Below are 27,493 nucleotides of genomic sequence, written 5' to 3' on the forward strand. Positions count from 1 at the left end.
ACTGTCTCAGGTGACAGGTAAGAGAACAGGCTCAGAGGAAGGGCTCCGCTCAGAGATTTGCAGTAAGTGCATGCCTGAACCAGGATGGGAGCTCATCCTTCCAAGCCCCCTGCCAGGGTAATAATCTCCAGGGCCCTTGCTGGGGCTTCTGACCCATACAGCACACATTCATCAGGCCCTGCTGGGAAGACTCTGCTGCCCACAGGCTGGACCGTGGGTGCCCACTCACATCCCTCAGGGCCCCAGGGCAGAGAGGTGGAATGAGGCCTGGGGAGAATGTGGGCATGATGGCCCTCTCCTGCAGGCAGCCCGGGAGCCAGGGTAGGCGGGGCCACGGAGAGGGCAAGGGCAGACCCACCCGCTGAACTTTGGTAGGAGTGGGGATGGGGAGGGAGGGTGTGTGTGTGTGAGGGGGCATTCATGCCAAGGCCGTGCTGCTGTCCCCATCAGGCTCCCTTGAGTCACTTGCCCCTGAAGTTGGAGCACATTCTTGAAGGGGGTGGTCACAGGGATTCCAGGCCCTCTCAGGCCCTAGGCCAGTTTCTATTCCTCCTGAGAGTGAAACCAACTCCCCCTGTCGGACTCAGCACCTGGCTCCCAGGTAATTCGCTCCTTTAATTTCTGCCCTGGGACCTCCTAGGACTTGCAGCAAATCACTCCAAGTCCAGATCTGGGGTTGGTAGGTAGGGCCAGCCTGAGCCCCGTTTCTCCGGGAGCACAAGGGTCCCAGGTACCAAGTGGGATGACCCGCATTCCAGTGAGCCTGATTGGCCTCTCCTCCGATCCCTGTTGCTCTCCCCGACATCCCAACCCGCCAGGCCCGTCCAAAGTCGGCCAGGGCAAGTGGAGGATCAAGAACCCCTCCCTGACCTTCTGCCGTTTCCCGGCCTTGGCGGATCCGCGGGAGAGAGCGACCCCGCCGCTCCGCGCTCCCGGAGCCGAGGAAGCGACCCGGTCCGCGGGGAGCAGCGCCCCGGTGTGGCCTTCAGGAGAAGCGCAGCCTATTTCTCAGCCCCGCCCCTTCGGTGCTCTCATTGAAGAAATATTTATTGAGGTGCTCCAGGGGGCAGCGGTGAAGAAGACAGATAAAATACCTGCTCCGTGAACGGTACATTCCGGTGTGCGTGGCGGGGAGGGGGGTGGCGGGGGAAGGCAGGCAATAAACGATAAACAAATAAATAAATGAGGCAGTTACTAGTAGTGATAACTACCAGGAAGAGAATGAAACAGAAATGCTATGGAGAAACTTAGGACTGGATAAAAAAGGAAAGTTTCCTTGTGTGGGTAACTGAGATAACACGGAGGCATCAAGGATCCAGTCACATGAAGATCTGGGGGGAAAGCTTTCCTTGCAGAGAGAAAAGCTACTGCAAAGACCGGCAGGCAGAAGGAACAGACTTGCATGACAGATGAAGCTACCTGTGGCTGGCAGGGAGTGAGCAGGGGGAGAATGGCATGAGATATGGTCAGGGAGGTGGGCTGGGACCAGGTGCCAGATCTTATAGGCCATTGCAGAGTTTGATTTTTTTCTTCTAGGAGTTATGGGAATGTACTGGGTGAATTTTGAGCAGCAGAGTAATGTGGCTTGATTGCCTTTTTAAAAGACCCCTGTTGCTGCTGTGTGGAGAACAGACTTTGGGAAAGAAAGGAAGAGTGGAAACAGAGATTATTTCAAGAGATTAGTAAGCCATTGAAATGATTCAGGGGAGACATGACGGTGGCTTGGACAGGGTAGTAGTGTTGGAGGTGGGGAGATGTGGTTGGATTCTCAGTATATTTTGAAGGTAAAGCTGAGACTTGCTAGTAGGTGATGTTCTCCTTTGCTCATTTAGCTCCAGGAACTTCAAACACACACCCTGGTTGGCTCCCCCATCTTCACTGGGGGCTGACTTAGAGGGGCTGACCCCAGGGACACAGCTAAATTGGGGAGTTTACAGGTGTTGTTGGACAGAGGAATTTAAGACTCAGGCGTTGTGTTCTCCATGAACTGCCTTCACTTTTTATCATTAGCCTATTTAATGGACAGGAATGCTGCCTGTTCTCTCCCTTATCCTGCCTGGCTTCTATAGCCCGATTTATTTATTGGGTCTCTGTTTGTCCAAATGGGTGCCCTCCACAAGTGTTGGTGACACCCAAAACATTCCTGGGTGTTTGGTATTTGTAATTGATACAGAATTGGAGACAGTATAATCTGGGGGAGTCAGTCCTCAGACCCAGGCTAGCAACTTACTCCTGTTAATTTACACAAAACACAGTGGGGCCAGACCTGATCCAACAGGAAATGCATACACTTTTGCCCCAGGTTGGGCAATTCTGGAGAGCCTGGGAATGCTTGGGCTAGCCCTACAAACACTCTCAGGCCGGCAGCAGCTGGGGAGAGCGCAAGCTGGGGAGGAAGTGATCCGGTTCGCTCTGGAGTTAGCAGGCCTTGGTCTGTTTATGTTGTGCTGTATGGCTGTAATAAATGCAGCCAGCCAGAAGGCCCCTGGCCTCAGGACCTAGGACTGCACTGGTCTGTGCAAGCCTCCCTAAGATGAAGCTGCCAAGCCAGGAGGAGTTTGAAGCCTCTAGTGCTTCTGAAAATGTACTCGCAGGAGAGCTGGACAGTGGCCCTTGTTCTGGCTCCAGCCCTGATGGCTGCTCAGACACAGACAGGGAACTGGGGGAACCCCAGGACCCTCTACTCTTCATCCAGTTGAATGAGCTGCTGGGCCAGCCCCAGGAGCGGCAGTGGAGAGAGACAGGCAGGTGAGTGGGACCCAGGCCAGTTTTATGGGGTCCTTCCCTTCCCCAGCTGGGGCCTCCTCCGCGACCCCCCAGCTCCTCCTGTGCTGGGGGCACTCTCACTACCACTCAGAGCTCCTCTCTATGTTCCCGATTTCAGTCTATCACCCTCTATCAGGCTCAGCATCCTCTGCAGTCTAGGTGTGAGTTCCCCAAGACCCCAGCCAAGTGGTGACTGCCCGGGGAGGGGCATGCTCTGCACCACTGGGCCCAGGACTCCCCCATTGCCCTACCTTCCCTGGCTGTCCTGTGTCCCCAGTAACAATGGGAGAGGTGTCCCCAGTAACACTGTCTACCCCAATCCATGCAGGTGGGTGCTGTTTGAGGAGAAGCTGGAGTTGGGTGCAGGCCGGTGGAGCGCCCCCCACGTACCCACCCTGGCATTGCCCAGCCTCCAGAAGCTCCGCAGCCTGCTAGCCGAAGGCCTCGTGCTGCTGGACTGTCCGGCTCAGAGCTTCCAGGAGCTCGTGGGTATGCTGGGAGCCTTTAAAGAGAGGGGTTGGCAGCCTTACCATTTCCCTAAGATGTCCCCTCAAAGTCTTGGAGTTTTCCAGAGCCCCCCCTTCCCCCAGGGATTATCCATGTCTGTCACAGGGGCAGGAGGGAGATGAAAAAGCAGAATGGAGAAGCAAGCTCACTGGCCCCTGTGCCCCCTGAGCCTCCCAGAAGGGAAAGGGATCTGGGCAGGGGGAGGGGAAGGGCTGGGGCAGGGAGCTCTCAGGAAACGGCTGGAGCCCCTCTTCTATTCTCCAGAGCAGGTGACCAGGGTGCAGTCGCCGAGCCCAGAGCTGAGAGGGCAGCTGCAGGCCTTGCTGCTGCAGAGACCCCAGCACCTCAGCCAGCCCAATGGCTCCAGGCCCTGCTGGGGTGAGAGGGCCCTCCCTGGGCCCAGGACCAAAACCCCTGTGGTGGGAGGGTCCTGGATATCCCCTGCACCTTCCTGGACCAGGAGTGGCCTAGCCTCAGCTCAGACCTCAACCCAGGACTCATGGGCGAGGGGAAGTCGGGGTGAGGAGAGAAGAATGGGGGGGCTAGAATCCTAACAGCCATGGCTTTGAAGGGATTTCTCAGTAGGCACTGGTCCAGGAGCTTTGCATGTGGTATTTTACTTCATCTTCACAACTACCCCGTGAAGGAGTACCACAATTATCTCCATCTTACTGACGAGAAACTCGAAGCCCACGGGGGCAAGGGTGTACTCCAGTTTTCATAGCTTGTCAGTGACACAGCTGGTTAGGAAGCCCTGGTAGAACCACCCCCAAAGCCTGTGCTCTTAATCACTGCCTAATCCTGTTTTGAAGGGTCTGCCCATCCAAGAGAGGCTCCTCATGACGAGGAAGCCCCCCTGAAGGAACAGGTGTGTAGCCCTTGTTTGGGCAGGGCTGGGAGAGAGAGATTCACAGAGGCCCACCCTCCACTGGACTCCCCTGCCAACACAACCTCTGACCCTGTCTCCTTGAACCCGCATCCAGTGTCAGAACCCCCTGAGACAGAAGCTGCCTCCAGGCACTGAGGCAGGGGCTGTGCTGGCGGGAGAGGTGGGCTTCCTGGCACAGCCACTGGGGGTGTTTGTGCGACTGCAGGATCCAGTGTTGTTGGGGCCCCTCACTGAGGTGCCCCTCCCCAGCAGGTGAGGGGGGTCAGGGGTCCCATAGCCCAGAGAAGTACCTCCACCGGGGAGGGGTTGGGGGGTGTCTGGTGTGGTTCTCCGGGTGAGGGAAGATGGGAGGATGGTGCTCAGGGGTGTGGAGGGGGTAGTTTCAGAGCTGTGAAGTTGGTGTGCACATACTCAAGTATGTATGGCTAGGAAGGCCAGGGATCAGGGCTCTGACTCTCTCTGGGGCCTGGTTCCTTCCTCAGGTTTTTCTGCCTCCTCCTTGGTCCCCCCACACTGGGATGGGGCTACCATGAGATGGGCCGGGCAGTGGCTGTCCTCCTCAGTGACACGGTGAGCTGGGCAAGTGTGTGTGTGTGTGTGTGTGTGTGTGTGTGTGTGTCTGTGTGCATGCTCATGTGCACAGACTCATGTCAGTGAGTATGCGTGTGTGGATTCTGTGTGTAACTGAGTACAGCAGTGAGGCAGAGTGTGCCTGTGAACATGAGGCCTGAAGTTTCCTTGACTACCACTGTAGCCCCCTTACCTGGCACATTGCTGGTCCCCAATAGGCAGTTCATACTCTCTGAATGCATGCATTAATAAATGAACACTTGAAGGACTTGTCTGCCTGTGTGACTTGGTACATCTAGTTCTGAGATTGTGAAAATGCATGCAAGTATCCAGATCTGCTGCATTTGTTGCTCCTCCGTGCCCCTCTTCCCAGCAATTCCAGTGGTCAATTCGTCGGGCCAGCAACCTTCATGACCTTCTGGCAGCCCTGGATGCCTTCCTAGAGGAGGCGACAGTGCTCCCTCCGGGTCGTTGGGACCCAACAGCCCGGATTCCCCCTCCTAAACGTCTGCCATCTCAGCACAAAAGGTATCTGGGGGTCATCGTCCCGTTTGGTCCCTCCCAGCAGGCTTTGGGTCCCGTTCTGCTGTCGAGGAGGGGAGGGCATCTCCGGAAAGGGATGGGGACTTAACCTTTGGATTTGGGGTCCGTCGGCAGAGACATAATCAGCCACCAGAGGGCAGGGCGTCTGAACTCTGGCTCCCAGTCGCGTTCTGCCTGGAGATCCTCAGTCAACCGGAAATCCCTTCCCTCCAGGCTCCCCTCGCAACTGCGGGAGGCCGGGGGAGCCTCTCTCCAGCCTGGGGCCCCGGCTGAGGACAGGCATGGCCACTGGCCGCACACACCAAGCCCGGAGTTGCAGCGGACGGGCAGGTGAGGTGGGCTGGGGTGGGAGCAAGGGTAGGAGTGTCGGGGAAGCTGGAGGCTTGGGGGTTGGGGGTAGTCACAGGGCACAGAACCTACTCTGTGTTGGGGGCTCACCCAGACACAGGAGAGTGGCGGGGATAGGGGCATGGGTTGTGGGAACCAGGGTCTCTGATGACCCATGGGCGGGAGGCTGTTTGGGGGCCTCATCCAGGATGTGCGCCGGAAGGCCTCATGGTACACCAGCGACTTCTTGGATGCCCTGAACCCCCAGTGCTTCTCAGCCGTGCTCTACATTTACCTGGCCACCATCACTAACGCCATCACTTTCGGGGGTCTGCTGGGAGAAGCCACCGACGGTGCTCAGGTGGGTGGGAGGCATGAGGGGGGCATGCCCTTAGCCCTTCCCCGGGACTATGGGCAGGCTGAGGAGGCTCCCCAGAACCATGGGTTCCTTGGCTGAGGACCACATCGGCTTCCAGGGCGTGCTAGAAAGTTTCTTGGGCACGTCAGCAGCTGGAGCTGCCTTCTGCCTGATGGCTGGCCAACCCCTCACCATCCTCAGCAGCACCGGGCCCGTGTTGGTTTTCGAGCGCCTGCTCTTCTCCTTCAGCAGGTAGGAGAGCTCCTCACCCCACCTGAGCCTCCCCAGCTGCACGTCAGCCTGGCCCTGGCTGGGTCAGTAGGGGAGGATGGGGACTGTCTGGCTCCAGGGGCACCTGACCTGGGTTAAATAAGGAGCAGAGCAGCCCTGCCAAGCCCTGCCTGTCTCTCCCCACCAGAGATTACAGCCTGGACTACCTGCCCTTCCGCCTGTGGGTGGGCATCTGGGTGGCCACCTTTTGCCTGGCTCTGGTGGCCACGGAGGCCAGCGTGCTGGTGCGCTACTTCACCCGCTTCACGGAGGAAGGCTTCTGTGCCCTCATCAGCCTCATCTTCATCTATGATGCTGTGGGCAAAATGCTGAGTTTGACCCGTGCCTATCCCATCCAGAGGCCTGGCTCCCTTGCCTATGGTTGCTTCTGCCAGTACCCAGACCTGGGAGGTGAGTGAAGGAATCTGGGAGTTTGGCAAGCTGAGGTGGGTTGCAGGAGGGGGTGCTCACCCAGTAACCAGCAGCACTCTTCCCCACTCTTGCTTCTGAATCAATTAAGAAATAAATCAACAGAGCAGGCCCAGTATCATCTTTATTTCTGATAATGCTGATAGAAGAACATGGTTATATCTCTGGGTGAATGGGCTTCTTAACAACGAAACCAAAATTGGACAGACTTACCCAGCCAGTCGTGGCTGCACAGGACGGGACCGTCTTGGCCCAGGGCAGCAGAGCTAATCGCACAGTGCCGGTGGCTTACTCCCCAGAGAGGGGAGACGAAGGCCAGGGCCAGGCACGCCCAGCTTCTTCTCCCAAACTCACCAATCAAATGAATCACTGCTCTTCCCCTGCGTCTGAGTGACTGGCCGACCGGTGGAGAGAATCTTGGAGTGTTGCGCTGGCACGTATCTTTCCACATGGAAGGCAACAGCAGGACTGGGGAAGACGTGGCCTCTCAAGAGTGCCAGACTCTGTGCTGGCAGTTCTGGCCCTGGTGGCGACCCACAGATGCATGTGCTCGTCTACTGAGCAAACGTTTCCTGGCGTCTGCTCTGGCCAGTCCTGTGCTGGCCATCAGCCACACGGATAGGTGGGGAATTTGAAGGGACGAGAGCGTGAGACCGTGTCCTGGGGACTTGGTAGTGATCAGAATCAGCAGACAGGAAGTCAGAACTAAGAACTCTCTGGTTCAGCCAGACCTGTGAGATTAGGCTGCTGAGGGGCTGGAGAAGGTTCCCAGAGGCAGGGCATCCACCCAAGTTCTTCTCTGCTTCCCAGGAAATGAGTCTCGGTGGACAAGAACAAAGCCAAAAGACAGAGATGACAGCTTAAGCTTGGTGAGGGCCTGTTCCTGGGAAGGCCTGGGAAAGAAACGGTAGAGGCCAAAGAAGTCAGTGGCGCCTGGCTTTCCCCACCCCACAGGCTAGGAAAACCCTCACAGAAGACCAGCCATTGGCCACAGCTGGAGACCCCCATACTGGGCCCTCAGTGAATCCGTGGGCATCAGCGAACGTTTATTCCGCCACCTGTAACCCCATCCCTGACCACCCACCCCTCCACGCAGGACCTAGGCCTGGTCAATGCATCCTTGCTGCCCCCACCTGAGTGTACCCGGCGGGGAGGTCACCCTCGTGGCCCTGGCTGTCATGCGGTCCCAGACATCGCCTTCTTCTCCCTCCTCCTCTTCCTTACCTCCTTCCTCTTTGCCCTGGCCCTCAAGCATGTCAAGACCAGCCACTTCTTCCCCTCTGTGGTGAGTGTCCCTTCCCTTTCTGTGGAAGAGAACTGGCCCTCGGCCTTGGGCCCTGTCTGTGAACGGGAAAGGGTGCAGAAGGAGGGGGTAGTGGGTCGGAACCTCACTGAGCGTCCCCTGTGTGGCCAGGTGCGCAAGGTGCTCAGCGACTTCTCCTCAGTCCTGGCCATTCTGCTGGGCTGTGGCCTCGATGCCTTCCTGGGCCTAGCCACTCCGAAGCTCACGGTGCCCAGAGAGTTCAAGGTGAGAGCTGGGAGTGTAGCGCAGAGGGAGAAGGGGGGCCAGCAGACAGGACCCGGGAGGAGGATGTATGCACCCCACCATTCTCCTCCTCTAAGTTTCCACCTTCTCGCTCATAAAATAGAAGTAGTAATAATGGCCTCCCTGACTTGCGAGGGTTAATGAAGCGCTGCTCCAGACACATAATGAGCACAGAATACGCAGGAGCTGTTATTGTAGGTAAGAGGACGGGTTCTGGTCAGCCAGTCCTAGCTTTGAGTTCCAGTTCTGCCACTTCCTAGCCGTGTGACCTTAGGCAAGTCAGCCCACATTTCTAAGCCTCAGTTTATTCATCTATAAAATGGAAATAAATAACAATTGCTCCTACTCATAGGTTGTTCTGAGGTTCACAGATCATAGTGTACAGAACTTATCACAGGGACTGGCACATGCTGAGACCTCAATAACCATGAGATATTGTTGTCCTAGCCTCTCCTGCCTTTGGCGTGGCCCCACCCACTCCACGAAGCCCCACTCTCTCTTGTGCCCCCAGCTGCCTGCTCTGATCCAGTGAAGCTGGAGCCCCCTCCCTAGGGCATGACAGGGCACAAGACACGGCTTAGCATAACTTAGTACCTACACTTCTCCTGTGCATTTGGAAACCTCCCCTCCAGCTTCCCCCAAGACAGGAGAGCAGGGGTACTCCAACTGGGGCACGCCCAGGGGCTCAGAACCAGAGAGCCCCCGGGGCCCCCAGGACGCTTGTAATCAGAGCAGACGCAGACACACCCAGCCCTGCCCCTGCCCCAGATCAAGGCAAGTCTGAGCCTGAGTTGCCCAACCCTGGACGGTGCAGGGGTGCCGAGAGGGGAGGGCTCTGTACACCGAGAAGTATGGGCAGGCCTCATCTACCACCTCCTCCTCCTGTGGGGAAGGAAGGATCCCAGAACCAAAGCCCAGAGCCCCTGGCTCTGGTTCAATCCTGAGGCTGCTCCCCTGCCTTCCGCCCTCTTTCAAGGCACTAGGATGCTTTGAACCAGCTGTGCTCACACACGTACTGCCCCACCTAGCTAGCATCCAGGGTCTTGGAATGTGGTTGGCAGGTAAAAGGGTTATGGAAGAACGCCAAGGTTAGGGTATGCAAGTGAGGTGCTCTTGGAAGACCCCCCCCAACCTGTCCATGGAATGCCCTTTCCTAGCCGACACTCCCTGGGCGTGGCTGGATGGTGTCACCTTTTGGAGCCAACCCCTGGTGGCTGAGTGTGGCGGCTGCCTTGCCTGCCCTGCTGCTGTCTATCCTCATCTTCATGGACCAGCAGATCACGGCAGTCATCCTCAACCGTGATGAACACAGACTTCGAGTAAGGCCTGTGGGTTAGGACTCCAGGATGCTAGACCAAGGGACAGAAGCTCCAGGGTGGGGACCAGGACCCCGCTCTCCCACCCCAGAGGATACAGGGCCCAGGCCTGGGCCAGCTTCCCCATCACTGTCACACCACTGCCTGCAGAAGGGCGCCGGCTTCCACCTGGACCTCTTCTGTGTGGCTGTGCTGCTGCTGCTCGCGTCAGCGCTTGGGCTGCCCTGGTGTGTCTCGGCCACCGTCATCTCCCTGGCCCACATGGACAGTCTTCGGAGAGAGGGCAGAACCTGTGCCCCGGGAGAGCCTCCCAGCTTCCTGGGCATCAGGTGAGGCCAGTGTTCAGGATGCTGGAGTGAGAGATGGCCAGCAAGGTGGGGTGATGGGGTGAAAGAGCTTTTTGGGTAGTTTAAATTCAGAGCTGGTGACTTCAGAGGGCTCTCCCACTGCTCAGGGAGCCAGTGGGGTGCATGGTGGCTTCTAGGCTCTGAGATGGGTGTGTCAGATCTTTCCCTCTCCTCCTTAAGCCAGAACTCCCTCAAGAGGAGCATCTCAGTATGAGGGTAGAGGCAGGGGGCGCTGAGCAAGGTGAGGTGCCACCTAAGAATCCCCCCTCACTGCAGAAGCAACTCATTGATGTTACAAACTTAACCTTATCAAAAACAATTATGTAACTTGGAAAAAACAATCTAACCGTTGAAAGTATGTGAAATCAGGTTTGCAAATTGTGAAGTAAAAGTCCTATGACAATGCAAACATTTCTAATTTTCCATCAAAATAGAAGCAAAGAGCAACTACTAGCCGGCGCCATGCAGAGGCCTGGAACTCCGTATGGGAGTCCCCTTTGCCCTCCTCACCACCGATTTTTCTCACTGAGCTAAGGTCCCTTCCTACCACGTGACTGTAGGGGAGTCCCCCCACTTCCCTCCTACCAGGCTCATTGATGCTGTCTGGCCAGTGTCTCCAGCCTAGACACCCCAGCAGCTCTCCCAGACCCTGGCTAATACCTGCCTCTCCTCACAGGGAGCAGAGGTTGACAGGCCTCGTGGTGTTCATCCTCACAGGAATCTCCATCTTCCTGGCACCTGTACTCAAGGTACCTTTGTGAGACAGGCCACCATCACGGGCAGGGCTATACTACTAATCAGTATAGTAAGAACTGACACTGGCTGAACACTTATTGTGGGCCAGGCCTTGTATTAAGTTTTCTCCATACCTGGTTTCATGTAATCCTCACATAAACCCTGAGAGGCATATGTATGTTACAAATGAGGAACCTGAAAGGTAAAGAGGTTAAGTAGCTTACAAGAAACCACCAAGAGAGCTAGTTTCTCAGATCCAAGAACACAGACTTTTAATCAGTGGGCTTTCTACCCAGTGGAGCAGGTGGACATGCCACCATCCCCAGGGACCAATGCTACCCTTGCTTCAGCCTCCCAACAAGCCTTAAGCTAAGAGCATGATCACCACACCCCAGAAAAACTTTGAGGCAAAAACCCTTCACTTGCCCCTCACCAGATGTTTACAGAACACCTGCTGTGTGCAGGGCTGGAAGACGTGGTCCAGATGGGGGTGGGTGGGGAGGAGAACTGAAAAGGAATATGGAGCCGAGCCCCTACAGCAGTACACACACGGACACGAGGTAAGTAACAAGTAATAGCAGGAAGGTTCACAAGCTAAGAAGCAAAGTAACCAAGGAGGGTGTGGAGAATGTCACACAGTCACTAACAGGGGGAAGAAAGAGGTCAGGAGAGGGAAAGGTCATGGAAGCTGGGTGAGAGTGGAGTAGGGTAGCTGAAAGAGCCAGATGGACCGGATCGACCACTTACTAACTAGGAGACTCTCATTTAGCAGCTGTTTACTGAGCATGAGCCATATGCCAAGCCCTGTTCCAGGGACTGGGGAGATAGTGGTGATCCAAAGATATATACACTCCTTGCAATCTGGTGAGAGAAGACAGACAAAACAATAAAATAGGGTAACTTCAGGTAGTGATAACTTCTATGAAAAATAACTCAGCTGATTAAGAGCACAAAGAGTCTACTTAGATTGGATGGTCAGGGAAGACCTTTCTGGGGGTGCTATGACATGAGTAGTGAGAAGCGTGAGTTGAGGACGTCAGGGAAGAGCCTTTTAGGTGGAGGAAAATAGCAGAGAAAGGGCAGAAGCAAAGCAAAGGCCTTGCATGGGGTAGAAATAAACTTGGGCATTTGAAGGAAGGGAAGGAGGCCAATGTAGCAGGAACAGACAGCAGAGAGAAGGGTATGGGGAAGACGGAAGAGGTAGGCCAGGCGACGGCAAGTTGCTGAGTCTCTGTGAAGTCCAGTTGCCTTTCTGTAAAATGGAGACTATTGCAGAGCTCACCTCCTCCGATCGCTGTGAAGGTTCAATGAGATCAGGTGTGCAAAGTGGAAAAAGAAAAGACCTAGGTAGGCTGAGATGCTGGAGGCTGGAGGCTGGGGCTGGACACCAAAGGGGCATCTGGGCAGCTGGAAGAGGCAAACTCCTTCAGCAGCTCTCCATTCCTTCCCACCAGTTCATCCCCATGCCTGTGCTCTATGGCATCTTCCTGTACATGGGCGTGGCAGCGATTAGCAGCATCCAGGTGAGTACATTAAAACCGATCAACCCCACACCTCTTATTTTCTGCGGGTTCCTCTCACCTGCACTCCCCGATTTTCCTCTTCCCTTTTCCTGCCTCTCTTGGGTGCAGGGACTCTGTTGCTGTGCTCTGGATGGGGAGGGGGCCAGGGACGCTTCTGACCTCCTCCCATGCTGGGCTTGCATAGTTGACAGTGACACCCTCCAGGTTACCTAAGGACCCTGCTTTCCTGCTTTTCTCATTCTCCCCAGTTCACGAAGAGGGTGCAGCTATTACTGATGCCAGCGAAACACCAGCCAGACCTCTTGCTCTTACGGCATGTGCCTCTGAGCAGGATCCACCTCTTCACAGCCGTCCAGCTTGCCTGCCTGGGGCTGCTTTGGATAATCAAGTCTACCTCTGCAGCCATCATCTTCCCCCTCATGGTGACTTGGTTCAGGGTTGGGTGGTTTCTGGGGGTCCTGGGAGACTCAGAGTCTGGGAGAGTGACCTAGACCTTCACAAGAGGAAGACTCTCCCCTCTCTCACCTGCCATGACCCTGCGTGGTTGGGAATTGTAGGACAAAGAAAGATGGCCAAGGGATGCCTACAGATGGGCTAGTTCCGGGATACCCAGTTCAACATCTTTCCCAACTTCATTGGGCTGTTCAACCACAGGTAGGGATACAAAGTCCAGAAGAAAACTGAGTCCCTGGAGAGGAATGCTGGCATTTTCATCACTCAGTGAGGTGATGACACAGGTGGCTTCTGGCCCTATCCCTACTCCCTGAGGAAGTTAAGAGGCCATGGGCTTTGCAGTAGGATCAGTTTCATTACCGTATCGCAGCCTGGTGTGACTTCTGAGAAGTTACTAAATCCTCAGAGCCTCGGTTTCCTTCTCTGTGCAATGGTAATAACCACTGCATCTACCTTGTAGCAGTATGTTAGCATTCGATGAAACGGTACACAGTGCCGAGCACATAGGAAGTGCTCAATAAATGTTACTGTTGTTCATATTCCTGCTGCTGGTGCTAACAGCCCTGAGCTTTGTTTCTGTCCCTGCAGTTGCTGGGCCTGGTGGGGGTCCGAAAGGCCCTGGAGTGGGTCTTTTCACCACAGGAACTCCTATGGCTGGATGAGCCGATGCCAGAGGAGGGAAGCATCCCTGAGAAGGGGCTGGAGCCAGAGTATTCACTTCGTGGAAGTGACAGTGAGGACGTGAGCTCCGGGTGGGCCCCCTCAGGAGAAGGGGCAGGTGTGGGGAGCGCCCTCTCGCCCTGTTGTTCCTGAAGTCTAATATTGCTACAAAGCCTGAAGCTCTGAGCAGCACAGTCAGTCCTCTCAGCTCCACATTGACGCCGGCACCCTGAGGAAGAGAGGGAGCTCTTTCTCCATAGGGCAGGGGCCCCGGGTTGTGAGCGCTTGGGGGCGGGAAGGGCCAGAGACACAGCTCTAGTGGGCTGTCGTTCCCCACCCTGAGCTTTGTCTCCATGCAAGTGTATAACCTCTCACTCTCTGGGTACCTTTCTCTCGGCTCTGTCTCTTTCTGTCCATCCTCAACTCATTTTGGGGTATCTCTTCTACAGTCGGAGCTGATGTATCAGCCAAAGTCTCCAGAAATCAGCATCTCTGTGAATTAGCTGGAGGAGGAGGAGTCTGGGAGTAGACTCCAGAAAGCCGAGCCAGAGGTGAGGGTGTGGGGGAAGTGCCCCTGGCGTCCAGGTCGGGAAGGTGGGGGCTCAGGCCTTGGACACTCCAGGGTGCCGACCAACCCTGTTTTCCTTCAAGTGTCAGTCCTTCGTGAAGTCCGGAGCGGGCTGTGGGTAGCAGGAAGGTCTCTGCGGAGGGATGAACGCTGCCAGGGCTCCTGGGCTTGGCTCCCTGCGGCACTGAGGTCCAGCCAGTAGAGGGAGCGCAAGCTCACACCAGCTGCGGGTGGACTCGCGGGTGGGGAAGGGAGGGGTGTGAAGGCTGAAGACGGGAGGGGGGCGGGGATAAAGCTGGTGCTGCTCTCCTTTGCCCTGGAGGGGTCCCCCCTATGCTGCTGAGAACCACGCTCGAGACAAGTGGAGGGAATATCCGCCCGTTGCCTTCTCTGCCCTTCTTCATTTATGAAAACATTTTCCGAGTACTTATAATAGAGGGTCTAGGCACTAGAGGAACAATGGTCAGTAAGAGTCGTGGTCCCGGACAAACAGGAGGAAGACAAATAGGCAGCTGTTGGAGTAGGAGAGTGCTGGCTGAGGGGGGCACACCCTTCCTGGAGGTGGTGAAGGTGGGCTGGGAGTTGGGGAAGACTTCAAGAGGCAGTGGTCCAAAATTTGAGATCTGAAGAATGAATAGAAGCTTTCCCGAGGGAGGAAAAATGTTCTAGGCAGAGGGTGCAGCATGCGGACTTTTCCTCCCTTGATAAGCTGAATTCTCGTTTGGGACCCAGAACACCCTCCTCTCTATGTCTTTCCAAGCTCAAGAGACCCCACCATTTGCAATAGAAAATTCTAGGGGCTTGAGAGAGAAAGGGCAATGCACTGGCTGACCCAGAACAGGACTTCCTGGTCTTTCCTCTGCTCTGTTCTTTGCCCTGCTGTGGCCCTGAGCACCTGCTCTGACCCCACCACGTCTTCCCTCAATTCACAGGGGTTTACTCAAGAAGTCAAGACAGTACCGGCCTTTGGCTTAACTGCCAGATGCTCAGTCACCTTGGAACCTGGAAGAATGGGGCAAGACTGGAGGGCAGCTGGCCAAGATTTCAGTCACCCTCCTGAGCTGGGGGTGCAGAGTGGCAGGGAACAAGCAGGTTTGCTCTGTGGTTAGGAAAGGCTGGTAAGCCAGAGGTACTGACCAGGCCCCATTCACTCTCTACCCCATTAAAGGGACTTGAGTCCAAAAACCCTTCCCATTTTGAACTTTCTGTCCTCACAAATTCCCTTTTACAGAATCACAGGGGGGAAGGGGAGCGCCATCAGGGAACACGTCTCAGCTTGCAAAAGGGAGAAAAAGGCCCTCTTTCCAGAGTAATTCCTATTCCCCTATTTGAAACAGTTTTTTACACATGTAAAAATAATCTTTATTTTTTTACCACAAAAGTAAATGAGATTACTGTGAAATATTGAAACACTATAGAAACATATAATTTTGAAATGGAAACCAACCAAGAGATAACCTGTGTTCACATTTTAGTGTATATTGTTCACATTTATTTCAATGGACATTAATATTTTTATTAAAGTGGGATTATACTGTTGATTGTACTACAACATGCTTGTCACTTAATATGCATTGTTTATTTCCTCATGGCAGTACATACTTAATGACCTCATTCTTTTTGTCACCTACTTAGAATGAGCAACCTTATAAATTGAAAAAGGTATCAACATATACAAAAGACTATATAAAATGTCTTCTGCAAGTGCAAGAATTTCTCCAGAGTATATACCTAGGAGTGCAATTAAAAAGCAACAGTAAAAAGAACACCGATGTATCCAACACTCAGGTTAAGAAATAGGATCTTTCTAGTACCTCACAAGCCCCTCTCTATGTTCCTCCCAGATAGCATTCCCAATACCAGATAAACTATCCAAATTTTATGGTAAATATTTTCTTGCTTTTCTATATAGTGTTAATATCTATTTAGTTATCCTATATATTTATTACTTTGTCTCTATAAATTATTATAAATAATAGTCGATTACAAGAAATATATACTGAACGTATTTAAACAGATCATTTTACTCATTTTACTTAGATATTTTACTCATTTCAACAGCATTTGCATATTGTTGAAAACATCTTAATTTAGACTTAAACATTCAATAAATACTTACCGAATCCATCGACAATGTCCTGTCAGATCAGGTTTCTGACTTCACAGAGTTTATGTAATAGTGAAGGAGAACAAAAAATAAGATCATCTCAGATAACAGCAAGTGCTCTGAAGAAAATAAAAAAGGGTAATATGATAGGGACTGGGAGAAGATATTCCTTAAGACGGATGTTCAGGGAAGCTTCTCCTGGAGGTGACCTTTAAGCTGAGACCCGAGTAACAAAGATTCAGCCAAATCATCCGCCTACAGTTAAGGTATATACACGTAAACATACACATGAATTTAAGTGCTCTACAGTCCCCAGATTGGGAGCCACTGTCATAAGGGAAAGATTTTGAGGTCAGATCTGGCTTCGAACTTAGCCCTTAGCTTGCTCTGTTCAGGCCATATGAGCTTGAGATATTCCTTTCCTGGCTGTAACCCATAGACTTCAGTTTTCTGTCAGTAAAATGGGGCCAAGAGTCTGACTTCTAGGGTGCTGCAAGCGTTAACTGACATTCTTTAAGATCTTTAGATGAAAGATTCAGGGCTGTATAGAGAGTTACTAGAACCTCCCAAGCCCCAGGAAAAATCTCTCCATATCAGTAACCTAGGTACTCTCCAGACGGTAGCTGGTTCTCAAACTTTTGTGGGCATTAGAATCAAAGGTTGTTATAATGTGAATTTCTGGGCTCTCTGAGGTTCTGATTCTCCCCAAGGTTCTGGATTCTTGTCTTCTTAGTTCTGTAGCCTTCTGTCCCTTTGTCCAGTGCCTCATGCTTCTCAACACTGTAGCTTTTTGTCTTTGCCAATGGACCTGCATGTGCACTTGTCCATACATGCTATAGCCAGAGACGCCTTTGGTCATTTTTCCTGAGAATAATCCAGAGCAGAGATGGGGGAGGCAGGCATGTGTCTGTATCTACTCCTGAAATGTAGACAAATGTTAGGAGGAGGATCTAGGGAAAATTACTGAATAAAAGGAGGGAGGAATTGCTGACTGCTACAAAATGGAAGAAGGTGAGTCCAAGGAAAGCAATCCTGGTTTGAGGGCCAGTTCACTTACCTTTTTTCCTGGTGCTAAATCCCACTACAGGGGCTGTCCAGGGCTTGACTGATCAATTCATTCATTCAACAAATATGTACATACTAAATATCTATTATAGGTTAAGTTGTTCTATGTGTAGGAATTCAGTGTTAAATAAGACAAGATCTCTGCTCTCCTGGAGTTTCCATTCTAGTTGGGGGAGATGGAAAATAAATATAACAATATATACATGAGACTATCTCAAGAGTAGTAGTGTGATAATACAAGCTAATGTGATAAAGGGGAAGGGTTTGTGGGTAACTACTTTGGATGGGGGTTAGTGAGGGCCTCTCTGCGAGGATAACATTTGAGCAGAGATGTCAATGACAGAAAGAAGTCAACCCTGGGAATGGGAGAGGGAGTGAAGGGGAAGCATTTTTGGCAAAGGGAATGTCAATGGAAAGGCCCTTGGGCAGGAAGAACTTCAGAATGTTTGAGAAACTTAAAGAAGGCCCATATTGCTAGAGTGGTGGAATGAGGGAAAGAACACTGAAGGATGAGGTTGAAGAGGATGAGGATTAGGGTTGTAGGCTACTACTAATGGATACCATGGAAGAGGCAGTGTGGGTGAGGCCTTATACTCTGGGGTAAGAATAATAAGGGCCAACCCAGAATAGCCAAAACAACCTTGAAAATGAAGAACCAAATTAGAGGACTCACACTATATGATTTTAAAACTTACTTCAAAGCTACATTAATTAAGATAGTGTGGTACTGGCATAAGGAAAGACATAGAATTGACATGGTCCAGAAATAAACTCTCACACTTGGTCAGTTAATTTTTTTTTAATTGAAGTATAGTTGATATACAATACTGTATTGGTTTCAAGTCTACAATACAATGGTTCAACAGGTATATTAAGTCCTCACTCCAACTAGTGCAGTTACTGTCTGTCAACTTAGATGTTAGAGAGCCATTGACTATACTCTCCATGCTGCACTTACACCCCCGTGACCAACTTTTATTATGATTGAGATTTTTGTGCTCCTTTATCTGCTTTCCCCTCTCTACCCATCCCTCCCCCTCCCCCATGGTAACTACCAGTCATTCTCAATGTCTATGAGTCTACTGTTGTTTTATTCATTTTGTTTTTTTTCTCAGATTCCACAAGTGAAATCCTGTGGTATTTGTCTTTCTCTGACTGGCTTATTTCACTTAGCAAAATGTCCTTTAGATCCATCCATGTTGTCGTAAGTGGCAGGATTCCTTTCTTTTTTATGGCTGAATAATATTCTATTGTGTGTATGTACCACATCTTTATCCATTCACCTATTGATGGATACTTTGGTTGCTTCTTTATCTTGACTATTGTAAATAATGGGGAAATAAACATAGAGGTGCATGTATCTTTTCAAATCAGAGATATTGTTTTCTTTGGGTAAATTCCAAGAAGTGCAGTTATTGGGTCATAAGGTATTTCTATTTTTAGTTTTTTGAGGAACCTTCATACTGCTTTCCATGGTGGCTGCACCAATTTACTTTCCCACCGACAGTGTAGGAGGGTCCCTTTCCTCCACATCCTCACCAATACTTGCTATTTCTTGTCTTTTGGATAGTGCCCATTCTGACTGGTGTGAGGTGATATCTCATTGTGGCTTTGATTTGCATTTCCCTGGTGATTAGTGATGTGGGGCATCTTTTCTTCTGCCTGTTGGCCATCTGTATTTCTTCTTTGGAAAAATGTCTGTTCAGGTCCTCTGCCCATTTTTTAATCAGGTTGTTTGTTTTTTGGTGTTGAGTCATATGAGTTCTTTATGTATTTGGGATGTTAACCCCTTATCAGATAAATCATTTGTGAATATATTCTCCCATACTGTAGGTTTACTTTTTGTTCTGCTGATGTACATAAGCTTTTTTGTTTGATGTAGTCCCACTTGTTCATTTTTTATTTTGTTTCCCTTGCCTGGGGAGATGTGTCCAGAGAAAAACTGCTCATGCTTATGTTCAGGAGATTTTTGCCTATGTTTTCTTTTAACTTTTACTGTTTTATTTCTTACATTTAGGACTTTATCCATTTCGAGTTTACTTTTGTATATGGAGTTAGACAGTAACCCAGTTTCATTCTTTCATGTAGCTGTTTAGTTTTCCCAACACCGTTGATTTAAGAGACTGTCTTTTCCCCATTGTATATTTATGGCTCCTTTATCATATATTAACTGACCATATATGCATGGGTTTATTTCTGAGCTGTCTACTCTGTTCCACTGATCTACAGGTCTGTTCTTGTGCCAGTGTATAATCAATTAATTTTTGATGAGAATGCTAAAACAATTGAGGGTTGAAAGAATAGTCTTTTCAACAAATTGTGCTGGGAAAAATAGACATTGACAATGTGAAAGAATGAACTTGGATCCCTACCTCACACCATATGCAAAAATTAACTCAACATGGATCAAAAACCTAAGTATAAGACTAAACTATCTCTTCTGAGAAGAAATCATAGGTGTAAATTTTCATGACCTTGGATTTGGCAATGGTTGCTTAAATATGATACCAAAAGCACAAGCAACAAAAACAAAAATTTTAATTGGACATCATCAAAATATAAAACTTCTGTGCTGTGAATGACACTATCTAGAAAATAAAAAGACAACCCACAGAATGTGAGAAAATAATTACAATCATGTATCTGATAAGGAACTTGTATCTAAAATATATTAAGAACTCTTACAACCCAATAATCAAGACAATCCAACTTAAAAATGGGAAAGGGGTCTTAACAGACATTTATCTAAAGGTGATAAAAGGTTACTAAGCACATGACACGATGTTCAGTATCATTAGCCATCAGGGAAATGAAAATCAAAACCACAATGAGATACCATATTCACACCTGCTAGGATGGCTATAAATGACAAGTATTGGTGAGGATGTGGAGAAATTAGAACACTCATACATCACTGGTGGGAATATAAAGTGGTGTAGCAACCCCAGAAAACTGTGTTTTCAAAGTTACATAGAATTATCATATAATCCAGCAATTCCATTACTAGTTATATACCCCAGATAATTGAAAGCAGGGACTCAAAAACAAATACTTATACACCAATGTTCATAGCAGCATTAGTCTCAGTAGCCAAATGGTGGAAACCACCCAAATGACCCAACAACCCAAACTGATGATTAGATAAACAAAATGTATTTTATCCATACAGTGGAATATTACTCAGCAATAAAAGGGAATGAAGAACTGATTCATGCTACAATATCGATGAATCTTGAAAATTCTAAGTGAAAGATGCTAACTACAAAGCATCATATTGTATGATTCCATTTATATGAACTATCCAGGACAGGCAAATCTACAAAGACAGAAAAGTAGACTAGTGGTTGCCTAGGGCTGGGACCTAGGGGTTTGCGAGAATAATGGCTAAGGGGTATAGCATTTCTCTTTAAGGGTGATGAAAATATTCCAAAATAGATGTGATGGTTGTACAACTCTGTGAATAAAAGCCACTGAATTGTACACTTTGGGTGAATTGTGTGGTACGTGAGTTATATTTCAATAAAGCTATTAAAAAGAAATGGTAGCGAAAAAAAAAAAAGAAATGGTAGGGGCCAGAGCCTGGTCTAATTAGCATGGTTACAACAGGAGGGAGGGTGAAAATCTCTAGGGCCTCTAAGACCAAAGGAATTACCCTTGCTGGGCAAGGACTGCAGAATTGTCCAATACCAACTCCAGGAACCTACTAAGTGAACCCAAGGGAAGAACCATGCCTTGGGAGGTTTCTCCAGGTTGTTTTCAGAGACCTGTGTTTGTTCATCTCCCATGAATATGTCCATGTCCAAAGGGGATAATGTGGAGTGATGCAAACTAGAGCTGTGTTCTCTCTCTAGATCCTCTGCTCTTTTCAATGATAATACATTTATTTCAGAGTCCTTAGTTCCAGCCTGGATGTGTCTCCTGTTTATTAATAACCAGAGGATCACAGAGCTAGAAGAGCATGTCATCTGAACGATGCAGAAACTGAGGGTCCAGAGAAGGAGAGTTCCCTGCTTGATTACACATCCAGTAAATGGCAGAGGGGATTCAAATCATGGTGAAATGCCTTACCCCTGAGTTTCTCACCCTAGTGACTATATCCCTAAAGAACCTGTAATAGCCTAAGGACAGGGCTCAGGCCAGGGGGAGGAGATGGACGGTAGAAAGGAAAAGAAACAGCATGGGTAGAGGGGTAGGTGGAAGGGGAGGTATGTGGTAAAGTAATAGTTGTTACCATGTTGGTTTACATTTTTTTCTCTTTAGGCTTGGTTTCTTTCCATGTTGGCCTATTCTAATTTATGATGTGGTACTGTGGCCTAGAAGAATTGGTGGTTCTTAAAGGTCATTGAATGGTTTAGGCCGTTTGAAGAAATGGGCCAAGAGCTACAGGAAAGGGATAGAAAGAGTGCAGTTGCTCTGTGGGACGTCCCTGGCTCCTCCATGGTCCTGTTACTGAGCCTGAGTGGCCCCGCAAGGGCCCCGAGAGCTCGTCCTCACCATCTAACTTGGGGGATTCTCAATAAACTCCTTCAGGGCTGGGAAGGTCCCTCACTCTCATCTGCCCTTTCCTAGTCTCTCTCTCTTCACACTTTGCACCCCCCAAATCTTGTCTGGAGACTTGGAGGAGGGAAAGAAGTGTCTTTCCCCTTTCACAGATTCACAACGGAACACACTGAGAACAGTGCAGAGTTCTTGCTCCCAAGCTTTGACTGCTGTGCTAAAGATGAGAGTTGGCTGAGTGAGAAAAGACTGAAAGGCCAGTAGAGTCTCCATAGGTCATCTCCTCCAGTCTCCTGCCTCCAATGGACTTGCTGTATGTGGTCTCAAAACCCCTTTATACTCTTAAACATTATTAAAGACTCAAAGAGCTCTTGTTTATATATGTGGGTTTTATCAATTCCTATTTATTGTATCAGAAATTAAAACAGGAATTTAAAAAAATCTATGAGTCATTTTATAAAAGTGAACATAACCTATTTCTGTGACAAAACAGAGCAAAGCAATTCAACAGGAAGAGTGAATTTTTAATGTCTGGCTTAATAAAAAACAGACTCTTTTATCTGCTTCAATATTCAGTCAGTTGCAATATAGTATTTTGGTTGAAGAATATGAAGAAAATCTGGCTTCACACAGATAGTTGAGAAAGGGAAGAATATTTTAATGGCTTTTTCAAATAATTGTGGTTACTCCCTTTAATATCACACCAAAATCCAACAACTGTTAGTTTTGTAAAGGTTGAAACTGTAGCTATAAACTTTTCATATCCTGTTACATTAAAATCCATGAGTCTGTCTTTGGATGGTTCTTTCACTCATGCATGGCTTTGTGACATCATGCATTGGTCATCTGGAAAATATTGGTTCACTGAGTTACGCAGCTCTTGCAAATAGTGACCACTTTATCATGTGATATCAAAAAACTAATATCACCTGTCTCATCAGAAAAGTCTAAGTTTTGAGAAACAGCCAGTGGTAGTGGATATAATTCTCCCAAACCCTCATTTTTGCCCCAAAGCTTGAATTTTGGAGTTGGAAATAAACACTGTAGGCTGTTCTACAAGTGGCAGGCTCCGGAAAACTCTTGCCAAATACATAAATTTGAACTACCAAAATTCATGTCAGTCAGACTTTCAAGTAAAAATAGTGTTCTATGAAAAACTGGTTAGTTGCATGAGTGTTTTTCCTTGAGACAACTAATACACAGAAGAAGTGCTCTATGTATATTTCCTATTTGCTCACATAGAATTTAAAAAATATGTGCACTCAAAGGTTGGGATTTAATAAAATTAACTTTTACTGCTTCATTAAGGACATTCTTAGTAAAATTGGCTCTATTTCCTTTTGAGTGATTAGTGGAAAAGACTATGTTAACTTCTAGTACAGTTTGATAACATTGCCCTGAAGTGTGCTACCAGCAATTGTTTCCTACCATTGCTTTTGTGCTATCAGTGCAAAAGTCAACAAGGTGCAAAGTATATCTTAGAATTATAATGAAAACAGTTTTGACTTCATGGACTCCCAGAAAAGGCACTGGGGCCTCCAGGAGTCTATGGAGAGACTACACATAGCAGGAGAATTATGGCAATATTCATGTATGTGTGTGTGTGTGTTGAAGCACAGGTAAAACATTTCTCCCCTAACTTCCCATTTCTCTGAGTTAAATGTAACTCTAGATTTGACCTAAAGAAGTGTGTTCAAAATTAGAATGAATTTGCTTTTTCCTCCCAATGTTAATTTATTGGATAAGCAACCTTTCGACAATACAGACTTTTAAGTAAAAAAAAAAAAAAATCTACCAAATCTCTGGTTTAGACTTAAGATAATAACTAGGGTGCTTCTGGAAATAGTTCTTTTAGTGCAAAAGGGCTACATTCTCATTGTAAACAAATTCAAACAAAAAGTGTACAAAAAATATTTTTACTCAAAACTGGAAATAATTTTTTTACTCTGCAGTACACTATAAACATTCTACTAAACAGATTTCGTTCATTATTTTTAATAAATGTATATTAGGTGATTTTATAACTGTACCACAACTTTGTTAACCACTTCCTTATTGATTGATAAGCAAGGTTTCAATGACTATCCTTTTACACGTATTTTTGAGTTCATGTGTGTCTCTGTGCCACTTTTCTCCCATAATTGGAAGTGGATTTTGCTAAATCAAAGGGTGTGTGCATTTAAAAGTTTGAAGGCAACTCCAAACCGATTACCCAAAAGACTGTATCAATTTACAATCCTAATGGGAAATTAAAGTGCAAAGGGGAACCTGTGAGAGCAGTTGTTGGGCACCTCAAAGAGAATCAGGCTCTGAATAGTGGTCTCACTAGTGTTCTTGATGATTTTTAAATATTTCTGGGTCCTTCAGTCACTCCCCAGGAATCCTAATATTCATATGAAATCCCTGGTACACAGAATGGTTTTGCTGCTTTCTTTGGACTCTCTTATGGCTCAATCATGGTTAAAAACCTGCCAGTTTATCAACAGAAGCACTGGGACAGTCTAGTGCTTTAACCAAACCCCAGAGGCTACTGACAGGCTTGCCCACTCCTCAGACTTTGTTCTGTATAACTTATAATGAAGCAATCCTCTTCAGCTGACAAACCTTTGGCAGCTGCTAGATCTCTGCTGGAAAAGTCCAACCCTGGCTGTTTTTTTTTTCTTGTCATCAAAGGTGCCAATGCCAGGATTTAAGACAGCTTTCTAGGTTAAAAAGTTTCAGGGTTCTCAGAGATTTTCCTGGGTTTGCAGGGTAACCCATCATCATTTTCTTCACCTGAAAAAGAACTGCTCCTACTTAATTTTCCTAATACTATCAATACATATTCCATTTGATCGGTCTCCTGATCACAATTTTTCTTGAACCTTCCGTGAGCTTGTACCAGACTCATGACTGTCTATAGGTATCCTTGTGGGGCCATGACAGACACACGCCATTTCTTTGGGTTAGTACATCTGGGAGGTGGCACTATTACCTGCCCTGCAGGTAAACGCCATGCTGCGTCTCCTGATTTATGGGCTGCCTTGATGAGCAAGGGGTGTGGCAAACTAAATTTGAGTTCAAACACTACACGAGAGTCTCCAAGATCAGCTTTCAGAGTGACTCAGTTCTCACTTATAAGCAAAACTGTTCCCCAAGTTGGAATCCTGGGCTTGTTTTCTTCTACTTTGGTAAGCAATGATGTACTTCTGATCTTACAGGAAACATCAGACAGCGATGGATGGAGTCATAGGTCACCTCAGAGATTTTCCTGGGAGATATTGACCCTAATGCCCAGTCTTCTGGTTCCTCCTTTATTAAAAAGGGGTGTGGAGAATAGAGGACTCCCTCAAGAGTCCTTCTGATTCAAAAGTACTGATTCACCATGTGTCAGACTACCACGATCTGGAGGACAAACTGATTCTTGCTGTGGGGGCTTATTATCTAACTATTATCTCATTAAGAAAGTGCTCAGATAGGGAACCCTTGTCTATGGCTTCTCTGTACATATGTATGTAATTAAACTTTGGTTTCTTCTCCTATTGAAAAGAAAAAAAAAAAGAAAGAAAAAGAAAGAACTCAGACCATGAGATTCTAAACTTTTGCCAGTCCTGGGACCTTCTAAAGTCTGTGGCAGAATGTCAATGGACCCTCCGAGGAGAGCTTCTAGAGAAGGTGGGTGTAGTGCACAAGGTGCAGGGAACGAGAGGACCAAGGAAACAGCGTGTTTGGAGGGGTCAGCCTCAGATTTCCCAAGTGTGGGATAGGAGCGGTGGAGGCTTCATTTTGATGTATATGGTAAAGTCCTGGATTTCCCCAAAGGATCTATTGACTGCAGGCTCTTTTTTTATCTAACTGTGGAGCAGGGTATCTGGGCTGAACGCCTACACACTTGCTGGTACTGACTCCTCAGTGTTGCTCTTGGCCTTCCCTTTTAGTCAGCACTGAGGGGTGGAGGGAAGTTCACAGAATTGCTTTTAGTACTCATATTTTCAGTTTCTATCTTTCTGTGGAGGCAATATCCAAACATATTCACCAAGGATTCACTCACCTGGGGGAAAAGTGGCTTAATCGTCATTGCTAATCACTTGACCTTTCTGGAAAAAAATGTTTTCTTTCATGAAAAGCAAGGCTACAACTTGACATCTTTTAAAAATTTGTTCCCAATTACCATAAAGATATTTATCTGTGTTTCTGTTCAGTATGTTTCTCTTGAGGGCTCTGGCTAACTTGCAACATGATGTCCCACACAGGATAAGTTCTTCCCATTGCTGTCTGAAACCAAACAGGCAGGGTAACCCATCATCATTTTCTTCACCTGAAAAAGAACTGCTCCTACTTAATTTTCCTAATACTATCAATACATATTCAATTTGATCAGTCCCCTGATTTTATACCTATAGTGATTTTTTCCCTAAAACCTTTATTAAAAATATTCCTGGTCACTGGAGCAATATATTTTTTATAGAAAATTAAAAAACATAAACATATATAAAATAAATAAAAATCACCCATTAGTCTGCCATCCATACATAATCTATCTCTGGTGTATGTTATTCTGATGTAAGGGAATGTTCTATTCATTTTAGTGTATTGAGAATATTATATACCCTCTTATAATTTTATTTTCTGTTTAATATAATATGAACTTCATTTTTAATGACTGGAATCAAACTGAAAACCACAATTGAGTTAAGCATTTTCCTGTTAGATATTTAGATTGTATTGATTTTTTGCAATATAATATTTTTGTGCTCATGTCTGATTAACTTTTAAAGATAAGTTCTTAGAAGTACAAAGGCATATACATTTTAAAAAATAAACTTTTTTAACAGAGTAGAACTTAAAAGTTTTCATGACAAGAAAAAACCCTGTAACTATATGCGGTGATGTATGTTACTAAAGTTATTGTGGTAATCATTTTGCAGTAATTGTGTTTATCAAATCATTATGCTTTACACCTTAAACTAATACAATGTTATGTCAATTTATGTCCACAGAATTGGAAAAAAGTAAAAATAAAAATAAAATTTTAATTTTAGAATGGTAAGATTTAAACAAATGTTGCAAAGATAGTACAGAGAGTTCCCACATAGTCTGTTATGCAGTTTCCTCTATTACTAATATATTACATTAGCATGGTACATTTGTCACAATTAATGAACCAACACTGACACATTAATATTAGCTACTCGATACATTATTAAGTAAGATCCATACTTTATTCAGATTTCCTTCATGTCCTTTTTCTTTGAATTGAAATATAGTTGACATACAATATTACATTAATTTCAGGTGTACAACACAGTGATTCAACAATGATATATATATTACAAAATGCTCACCATGATAGGTGTAATCATCTGTCACTGTACAAAGTTATTACAATATTATTGACTATACTACACATGCTGACCTCATGTCCTCTTTCTGTTCCAGCCTCTTACCCAGGATACTACATTACATTTAGTCGTTATGTCTCCTCAGGCTCCTCTAGGCTGTGACAGTTTCTCGGACTTTTCTCCCACATAGCATCAATGGAACCCGAGTTATTACTGTTGATGTTAATCTTGATCACCAGGTTGATAGTGTTTGTCAGGTTTCTCCACTGTAGATAACTCTCTCCCACCTTACATACTTTACTCTTTGGAATAATGTCACTATGCACAGCCCACGTTTAAGGAAAGGAGAGTTAATACTTCACCCTGAGCATTCACATCTACATAAATTTGCAGTTCATCGGCATGAAAGACTTATCTATTCTCCCCATTTATTTATTCAATCATTTATACTCATATGGACTCATGGATATTTATCCTATACTTTTGGGTTATAATTCAGTCTATTATTTGCTCAAATTTTTCCACTTTTGGCCACTGGGAGCTCTTTCAGTTAGCCCCTGTATCTTTCTGAAATACTCTTGTATGTGTGTGTGTGTTTGGTATTTTCTTACTTTTTGGCACTGTAAGATGCTCTGGGTTTATCTTGTATACTCCTGTCCCAATTTTAGAATCAGTCATTTTTCCTAAGAGCCATGA

The 27,493-nt window shown here is 47.5% G+C and overlaps 1 protein-coding gene across 4 annotated transcripts; it reads left to right on the forward strand.

Annotated features, from left to right (window-relative positions):
• Positions 1-2,266: 2,266 nt before the first annotated feature.
• Positions 2,267-26,681, forward strand: SLC4A9 (solute carrier family 4 member 9). Of its 4 annotated transcripts, none has more exons than XM_057490964.1 (22): positions 2,275-2,748; positions 3,095-3,255; positions 3,538-3,651; positions 4,086-4,141; positions 4,257-4,414; positions 4,645-4,732; positions 5,106-5,260; positions 5,489-5,605; positions 5,789-5,963; positions 6,079-6,212; positions 6,379-6,641; positions 7,470-7,528; positions 7,912-7,944; positions 8,074-8,187; positions 9,363-9,524; positions 9,672-9,850; positions 10,545-10,617; positions 12,058-12,126; positions 12,375-12,548; positions 13,168-13,320; positions 13,689-13,790; positions 24,677-26,680. In XM_057490964.1, the coding sequence occupies exons 1-21, from the start codon at positions 2,465-2,467 to the stop codon at positions 13,740-13,742; spliced, it is 2,775 nt and encodes a 924-aa protein (XP_057346947.1). In that variant the 5' UTR covers positions 2,275-2,464; the 3' UTR covers positions 13,743-13,790; positions 24,677-26,680. The 4 variants fall into 4 exon arrangements, with proteins under 4 accessions (XP_057346946.1, XP_057346947.1, XP_036752437.2 ...); XM_036896542.2 differs by having other exon boundaries at positions 2,277-2,748; positions 7,756-7,944; positions 24,677-26,679; XM_057490963.1 differs by lacking the exon at positions 13,168-13,320 and having other exon boundaries at positions 2,267-2,748; positions 7,756-7,944; positions 24,677-26,681.
• The last annotated feature ends 812 nt before the right edge of the window (positions 26,682-27,493 follow it).

The sequence above is a fragment of the Manis pentadactyla genome, chromosome 13, assembly GCF_030020395.1.
Source record: "Manis pentadactyla isolate mManPen7 chromosome 13, mManPen7.hap1, whole genome shotgun sequence".
In the NCBI taxonomy this organism is placed as follows: domain Eukaryota; kingdom Metazoa; phylum Chordata; class Mammalia; order Pholidota; family Manidae; genus Manis; species Manis pentadactyla.